General features: G+C 32.3%; 1 protein-coding gene across 11 annotated transcripts; it reads right to left on the bottom strand.

Annotated features, from left to right (window-relative positions):
* Positions 1-17: 17 nt before the first annotated feature.
* On the bottom strand, positions 18-9,128 carry LOC106778645. Of its 11 annotated transcripts, none has more exons than XR_002666232.1 (7): positions 8,746-9,128; positions 8,202-8,343; positions 7,517-7,918; positions 3,325-6,864; positions 2,902-3,075; positions 1,801-2,515; positions 18-926 (listed from the first exon to the last, which is right to left on the bottom strand). XR_002666232.1 is itself a non-coding variant. In XM_022776263.1 (7 exons), the coding sequence occupies exons 4-7, from the start codon at positions 6,829-6,831 to the stop codon at positions 2,459-2,461; spliced, it is 366 nt and encodes a 121-aa protein (XP_022631984.1). In that variant the 5' UTR covers positions 6,832-6,864; positions 7,517-7,918; positions 8,202-8,343; positions 8,746-9,128; the 3' UTR covers positions 2,197-2,458. The 11 variants fall into 11 exon arrangements, 2 of the variants coding, with proteins under 2 accessions (XP_022631984.1, XP_022631983.1); XR_002666234.1 differs by lacking the exon at positions 18-926 and having other exon boundaries at positions 2,197-2,515; positions 3,325-3,374; positions 3,767-6,864; XR_002666236.1 differs by lacking the exon at positions 18-926 and having other exon boundaries at positions 2,197-2,515; positions 3,325-3,374; positions 3,956-6,864.
* Between the last annotated feature and the right edge of the window lie 13 nt (positions 9,129-9,141).

Genomic DNA, 9,141 nt, shown 5'->3' with positions numbered 1-9,141 from the left:
AGGCACATTGCCCTCAATGTGTGAGTGAGTAAGGTTTCCTAATCAGCACAGACAAAACAGATATGATCAAACCAGGATTACACATGTATTTATAAAAGGAAGAACTAAAAGAGGACAAAACTAATCAATAAAATATAGAACAGAATAGAACTAAGAAGACTGAACACAAGAGTTTAAAATGTATACGAACAGGAAGGAAAATGCAATAGAACGCAACATCTACAAGAACATAAATGGAAAAAGAAAACTAAAACTGCAAAGCAATATAATAAGAAAAAAAAAACTTATTCAAATCGGCCACAAATCAAAATTGATTTTCTTAAATTTTATAAAAAACAACATATGTTCTATCCTATTATTTACTATGCTATCTATGACTAGGCAAGCTAATAGAAAAAATCTATAACTATAATTAAAGGGAAAGTGAAAGAAAAGGCTTATTGGTTTTGTTCCATTCTCAGCTCCGCTGTGTAAGGGTTCCAAATTTACATTGAATTGCTCCTCTCCAGCTCCTTGCTACAGCAACTGCAACTCTCTATTCAGGGTTGGGATCGGCTAGTTCTGCACTATCAAAATGTATAAATGAATCATCAAACATTTCAGAATTATCACAAGTAAAAGCAGAATCATCCAGCACATCATTAAGAACATATATATCAGAATTAGAGCATCTAATATCATTTGTTTTAATCTGGTCCACAACAAAAATTTTATCCAGGATCACAGAATGACCAGACACAATATCACAGAAATCAATTACAGGTTCAGCATGCAAAAGAATATCTACACTAGTTTGCATCTCAGCTAAACCAATAGGGAGTTTAAGTTTAGATTCAACCTGTATTATCTCCTCAAAAATGACCTTACCACAATCTCTATCAAGTCAGTATAGTCCATCAAACTATAATCAAAATTGTTATCAAGACCTGTTTAAAGAAAAGAAGAGAGTAAGGAAATAAAACCTAAGAAAGAAAGTAAGAAACAGAATCTAAACTAAAATACTGAAGAGATGGAATCTGTTTATACTCAAAACAAAACCTAAGCCAAATGTATATACTTTACTATGAAAACGGAAACAAAGAATTAAATCTGAAAAACCAAAGCAAAGAATACTCCATACTAAATTCTGTCGTCGATAAATTGAAGTCACCTTACAAAGAAACACTACACACATGGAATCAATCAGGAAAGAAAAATGACACGTGCAGAATCAGTTTTTGAACTCTGCCGACAAATTCAGATTTTAATGTGTCCTATTACTCGTATTAGTACAACACTTGTAATGGATTGAACTCACCATGATTTTATTTTCTTCCAAAAATCATGGTGTATTCATCATTTAATCAGTCCAAACACATTAAATTGTTCAAAAAATAGAGAATAAAGCAGATCATGAGCTTGGTGAACTTGATTTTTATTAAGATATGCAACATATTCTGTTAGCAAATATTAGACAATCAATATAATTATAATTTAGATATTATTATAATTTATGCAGACGTAATTCTTTTAATAGATGAAAAATTTATAGAAGGAAATTATTTAAGAAAAAATTAGGAATGGCATTACCATCACCATAACCATGTTCATGTTATAATATATTTGCCTGGCACATTTTTTAAATCTTTTCAACTGACATATAAAGTTGTGTATCAAAGAATGCAAAATAAAAGTATCGTTCCTAAAGGGAATAAAGTAATGAAAAAGTTTGTCAAATAAGAGAATAAATAAAGCATCCAGTACAGGTCAAAACTTTAATAATCACAGTGGAGAAACTTAAACTATAACTGGTTGTAACACCTTGTTGAAGAAACTGGATCAGCTTGTTGAGAAGCAATGGCCACGCAAAACCAATACAATCATTGATCACCAGGGATAATTTCATACAATTAGTAGATGCATAAATAAATAGAGACAAGATAAAATAAAGAAAAATCAGATTAAATTGGCCATAGATCAAAATTAATTCTGTTTATTTTTATTAAAAAAGCATATTATCTATCCTACTATTTACTATGCTAGTTAAAGTTATGTACATTACTAATAAAAATCTATAACTACAACTAAAAGGAAATGAAAAGAATGAGCTTATCTGTTTTTCTCCATGCTCTGCCTAGGTATGCATTGTTAACAGAAGCAAGACCTAAAGCTAAAACTACAGAGCTAAAAAGAAAAAGAAAACTTGTTCAAATTGGCTATAGATCAAAATTGATTCTTTTTATTTTTATATAAAACATCATATGTTGTACTCTACTATTTACTATACTTACTAGGACTACTCTAACTATCAGAAAAAACCTATAACTATAATTGGAGAAAAAGGAAGAGAATTGGCTTATTGGTTTTAGTCTATTGTGCTTAGCCACTCTCTTCAGCAGTGTATCCATGGCTGCTTTGAAGGCTAGCAGCTGGTTCTGCACTCTCCAAGCACCTTGCTGCAGCATCCAAGACTCCCCATTTAGTTGTTGTTGATTCTGTGTGTTCCAGGTTCCTTGAACAGCCTTGACATCCTCGCCTTTTGTCAACAGGAGTGGTTAAGAGATTGGTCAATACACCATATTAAGCATTTTTCTAATTATGAAGAGAAAAAAGACAATTAAATCATAAATATGTAAACATAAAGTAAGTGAAGCCATCATGACTATGACTAATCATGCAACTAATGGTGGAGTTAGTAACACATTAGAACAGAAGACCAAATGTATAACCTCAAGTAAGGACATGATACAATGCAAACATATCATGTAAAGTTAAAACAACAACCAAAATGAAAATCTAGACAAAAAAACATAGCAAGAAAAGCAGACTTAATCAGGGAATGAATCATGAAGGAATAATGATGAGTCAACAGTAACAAATATATATAATAAAAGTCACAAACACGTCAAAGTGAACATTTACCTGTTCCATTGAAGTAGAATCAGTATTTGTCTGCTCTTGTGTACCATTGGATTCAACATCAGCTGGACCTCTATCATCATGAATCATATCTTCAGGTTTTTCAGTAACGTTATCCAACACTATATTATCATTCAAGCCTTCTATATCTGCAGAAAGCTGGCTAGACTTCAATGCCTGCAATCATGAACAAGGATTAGATGTACAACATCATTATAGTCCTTTACATAATAGATTAAATAATTAAACAAGGAAAAATTAGTTTACAACAGTTAAAACCATTCTTTAGTTTACACCATTATTGAAATTAATAAGTATTACATTGATATACATTAAAATTAACATCAATATAATTTAGGCAAGAGTTTGACCCAAACAAAAAACTAACATCCAATAATCGACTATCTAATTTGGAAAAGTAAGCACCTTTTCAAGTCTAGCAACCTCCTCAAGAGTCTGAGAATTCACAATGGCAGCTACATAAACCAACAACACGTCAAACCACGGGTAACCAAGATTAGCATTTATTAGAGTGTGTCTATTTGCTTAGGACTTTTACTGTTTCAAATACAAGCCCGATAAAAATTAGTATGGGTTGTGGAAAAATTATCTAAAACCTTGCAGACATTACTAGAACATCCTATCTTTGGTATTTCAAATAACAAGCCCGATAAAAATAAAAATAGTATGGGTAGTGTAAAAAATACATTACCTTATTTTTTACTTTCTTGAAATCTAAAACTCGGAGGGATTTCAGTTTGTTAATATCATAAAGCCTATAATTTGCTTTCTTCCTGATAAAGGGTCAGTTTCTACCAAGTTTACAATTTTGTTGTTAGTGAGAATTAGTGTGTGTAATCTAATTCACCTCTTCTCTCCTAATGCCCTGGAAGCCTTAGATTTGTTGAGTAATATATTGTCTCTCTCACTGTCAGAGTTCCCAGCATTGCCTCTTCTTGGGTCACATAAGCATGTTTCGTGTGTAAACATATCTCATTAATTAGCAGTGAAATATAAAAGAATGAATTTTTCTTTTGCCATTTATAGGCATACTTACAGCAGCACCATAGTCCAATCTCCTCTTTTTTCCATTTAGAAACACATTTTCAGACATGATAACGTTTCTAGAGTGTCTTCCTGCAACCATTCCCAGTCATTTCTAGTTATCACTCATGACAATAATGTAACAAATTCTCTAAACATTTCCAATCATCCTAACACTTTATATAACGTAACATAACTTGCACTAGAAACCTCACAAGCCAGACCACATTCATTATGCAAATGATACACTTCGATCATCACTGATCTTTAACAGCTTTTAACATAATATTTATCAACTCCACACCTACCTAAGGTTCATTCCAGGAGACAACCCAGAAAATAACCGGATAAGAATAACAAGTTTTACAATTTTATTAACTTTATATACATCCATCACATACATATATCTACGTAACCAGAGAATAATCAATGCTACCATGGTGATTACAGGGATTACTAAACTTCATAGGATTCTATCAAAAGGTAGATTTTCAATAAAACAATTTAGAGTATGTTTTTCCATAATATATTTTCATTCCAAACAACCATAAATATCAATAAACAGATCCAAAAACTGCATTATATATAAATATTTCATATACCATTAGAGTCATTCTAAAATCCAGGTTACTCATTAACATCAGATTTTTTTTCTTTACATAAGATGGCAACAAATTAACAAGGCCAAAGTCTAGTTGCAGTCATTCATTCATCAATATCACCCGATACATTCCAAACTAATATCCTATTATATTTTATCAAGCACCAGAACAATCAGAATACAAAATTACTTAATTCAGTAATCTTTATCATAATTAAGTGGACATAATAAGTTTCAGATGTTTCAAACTCAACACAATACTCTAAATTTCCAGCACCACTAAATACAATTAAATCAGGTTCATAGCACTTCTAATTAATTTATNGCAACAACTAGAGTACTAAAGAAAATAACTTTCAACAATTATTAAAACTGCAGAATTTTATCACAGTATTACTCTCTTGAATTGGAACCAATGGTAATGAACGCAGTTGGTCGCAAACCTTACATCAAATACACAGATTGTAGTCAACACCGTTTGACCGAAAAGTACTAGTGTAAAATCAGTAAACCACTAACTTTGGTTACTTACAGCAACTAACCACTACAACAGGTCTTACAACCATGAAACGCGTTGAAATACCCAAATTCAAAAAGAACCATAATTCAACCATCTGAAAAACTGAAGTTAGCATTACAACAACTTACTTACACTTCTAATCATCCAAATCACAAAAATTAACTTATTATAATTCACAAGATAGTAATTGATCCAATATTTAAAATAATTTATATATAATACAATCTTTCATCCCAAATAATCATGTTTGGACTAGTAAAACAATAAAACACAAAGGAAAAATCAAGTTGATTAGTAAAACACGTTGTGGCCAATGTTTGCCCCCTATATGAAGCCCAAAATCGCAATTCAAGAATATCACTAGGATTATCATAAAGTTCACTCTCAAGGGAATTTTCATCACGGCCAATTCTAGCAAGAAAGTTTTTTCATTCATCTGCAGTATATTATGAAAACTATTAATTAATGGATGACATTTAAAAATTATACACTAGAATGCATAAAGAATAACTCAGTAATCAATAATGGATTCTAGATCAGAGCGCAGACCCATGGGGATAATGGGATGATTTCTAGTTTTTTAATCACTGTGACACGTACTGAAAGTAACTACAACAACTCGCAGCTGCACTTAACTAGTTTTAGCAATAGAGAGCCCATGAGTTGGGACAGCTTAATTGGGTAGAGTTTCAGAAACTTGTAAACACGCTAGAGAAAAAAGAATCTCTATTAAAGTGTGATGTGAGCCATACCTACTCAAAACTGACTTAAGCAACTTAAATGCTCTAAGAGCTCATAATAATTGCTGAAATCAGGCAAATCCAATCACTGTTAGCTTGCAAGATCTCAATATTGAGACCCTAAATGATTGAACCTCTAGAACCTATGTAGACAGTCTAATCACAGGCTAATGTAGAAAATATACATTCAGTGATGGGAACAAGTTTAAAGTGATATTTATGAATGAATAATACAAGTAAAAATAATGAATGTATGCATGGCCAAATACCTACCGCTGAAGCCTGAATTTTTACAGTTTTACAAAACCTGATGCAGATATGAAGATTCAACCTAAATTCTATCCACAATGCTGTCGTATGCAGAATGAAAAATAAAAAAACAAAACAAGAAAAAGAATACTATGAATGGAGATAAACTGCAGATGGAATGATCAAATTGAACGAGTACCAAACAATGCTAGAATATATGAAGATTGTATGCCAAACATGGATGCTATGCACAAAATCATGAATCACTTCTAAATCTATCAATGACAGCATTATGGATTTAACTATGATATCAGATTTTTTATGCACTTCATTGAGTGAAATCTGATGCAAACAGACTATATGCAAATATGGAATGAATCTAATGGTATTGAATTGGTAAAAGATACTTAAAGTATGCAAGAAATCGAAATGGGTATTAAAAATTATGCATGAAAACTGAAAAATAATTCCAAAAGCATGTTGGAAAAAACCAACTCCAAGGAACAATGAAACAAATTACAAAACTTTGATCTTTGATACTGAAACATAATTTTAATTTCCTCTGTAATTAAGTTCTAGGCAGACATTTCAAGTTTGAGCTTCTGCAAAAATTAAAAAAAAAAAATAGTAGTCCTAGATGGTGAATGACCAAAACTCTATTTATTCAATGTCGTTTAAGAATAAATTAAATCACCTCCTGTGGGATCTGTGAGATATCTCTCAATATTGGCAGCAATGACAGTCATCAAAAGGATTTTAAAAACAAACTTCTCAGCCATAAGTTGAGTCCTTGTCTTTACACCTAAGTCGGCCTGAAAATGAAGTGTCATATTTTGCTGAAATAATATGCTACAGTATAAACCGATCTAACTTGTACTAAGTAAAATATTAAAAAAGATGAAAGATAAGTTACATATTATTGCAGAAACATTATACTACATATAGACCCATCTAACTTATGTAAGTACTAACTATATATTGGGGAGGATAAGAGACCAATTTAAGAAGATAAACCACTCTTAAATAAGTATAATGTGATGCAGAAAAAAGAAACTAACAGTAATCAACAGTAGCAAGATTTATGCATCCATCAAGTGGCACCAAGAACGGAGTTGCAGGTTCTAATTTCAAAATCAAGAATTTCGGTCACACTCTTGTTTCGATAAAGTAAAAGAAAAAAAATTTGCCAGAAATTGGGTTAATTCGTTTCCAGTTTTCACCATCCCTTACAAGAAAAAAGAAATAAAAACGAGAAAATAAATAAAAAGAAAAAAGAATACATGCGATTGATCATCAACCCTAGGTGGAAAGGAATGAGACCAGGAGAACAAACGAACATGGTATAACATATAAGAACATCACCATACACATGAAGTATTAAAAAATAGATCTGAAACACATTATAAAGGTAGACGTTCATCATCAAACACACTCACATGGAATTAATATGGTCACTCCCCTTACCTGGATTCCAATGGAAAATTCCTAGCATTCTGTAATGTCCTAAACCTGCCCAAGAAGCCTTCTCTTCCTTGATGCAGCCTCCACCACACCTTGATTCCCCGATGTCTTCTACTTCCCACTCACTAGCTCATAATGGTGTAAGGGATAAAACTTTTCTCTCAAGCACTCTCTATTTAGAGATGAAAGGACATCGCTAGGGTTTATTCTCACGACTTCTCCATGTATCTCTATTGGGTTTGCCCGTTCAAAATTCCTTCTTGCAGCACCCATAGATCCTCATGCATTTCTTGTTGATTCAGTATATTCCAGGCTTCTTGAGAATCATTAATACCTTGTTTTGCCTCCACCAGGGCTGCCTTTGTCTCTGCAGCATTCTTTTTGTCTGATTCTGCAAGCCAATCACTAAATTCAAAGTCAGCATACATAAGTGGATCATCAAACATTGCAGCTTTGTAAATAGTGAACTCAGAATAATTTTCAATAAAATCAAAGGCTGCACACATAACATCAATAAAATTAGGAGTATGAATATGTTCAATCTCAAATGCTGCTTTAAGAACCTTGAATCAATAACTACTGCAGTGTTAGCAATAGGTTCTAAAGGATCTATGCACAAGCAATCAAATGAGCCATACTAAAAAGGAAGCTCAGATAAGGCAACTAGAATTTCAAGGTTAGAATACACCTGTGTTGGATCATCCTCACCAATAATAGCAGAATCCATAGTTAAGTCCACACAGTCCATAAAGCTATCATCAAACTTATTGTCAAGTTCAGTGCACACATCATGAGCAATACCAGAAAATCCACGTGTTCTACAGAAAATACTAAATCCAACATTTCACAACAATCAGGTATAACAGCAAGAATATCAGATACAGATTAAAAAGAAGCAGGTGAGAAAACAAATTAAAAAAAAAAATAACACAACTAAGGAGGAAACAATATCATAAATTCTAATACAAAGTTAAGCAAAATAGAAAGTCCACAAACAACTTCTGCCAAAGGATCTGTCTCAAACATTTTACTATTAATTTCACTTTATGTATAGAACTGAGATTACAAAGAAGTAAAAAAAAATCAACAAAAAGGAGAAATATCTCAAAATTGCAAACGAACTCAGTAACACGATAAACAACAAAGCAACCTAAGAAAGATGATCCATAAAATTAAACAAAAGCATGAAAATGGTAGTTTATAAAGAGTACCAAGAAAGTATGAACACCAACCTGCATCCAATGAAGCCCATGCATTACGGATAACAATATCTTCTGGTGTGGCACAAACATTTGTGGAGGCCTTGATGAGAAACTCAACGAAAACTTCAAAGCAAAGTCCAAAAGGTTTGATAGACATCCCACATCCTATTAACAGAATCAAAGAAACATGGCAATTAAGTTTCCAAATTATGCGTGGCATAATATAATAAGGGTAGAAACCCTCAGCCATTGATAGAAACAGAACACAAATAGTAGGTATTAAACAATGTATTAATTTCACCATGGGATGAAATTAGATGTCCAAGGTATAAATGGAATTATCAGGAAATACATAAGGAACTCGTTGTTCCTAGCCAATCACAATAACTTAATTGAGTGATTGTCCACCGCCTCCCCCCTCCATAC

The sequence above is a fragment of the Vigna radiata genome, unplaced genomic scaffold (genome assembly GCF_000741045.1).
Source record: "Vigna radiata var. radiata cultivar VC1973A unplaced genomic scaffold, Vradiata_ver6 scaffold_506, whole genome shotgun sequence".
Classification (NCBI taxonomy): Eukaryota; Viridiplantae; Streptophyta; class Magnoliopsida; order Fabales; family Fabaceae; genus Vigna; species Vigna radiata.
The sequence above is the reverse complement of the archived record's forward strand: the minus strand, read 5'-3'. Positions and strand labels throughout refer to the sequence as shown.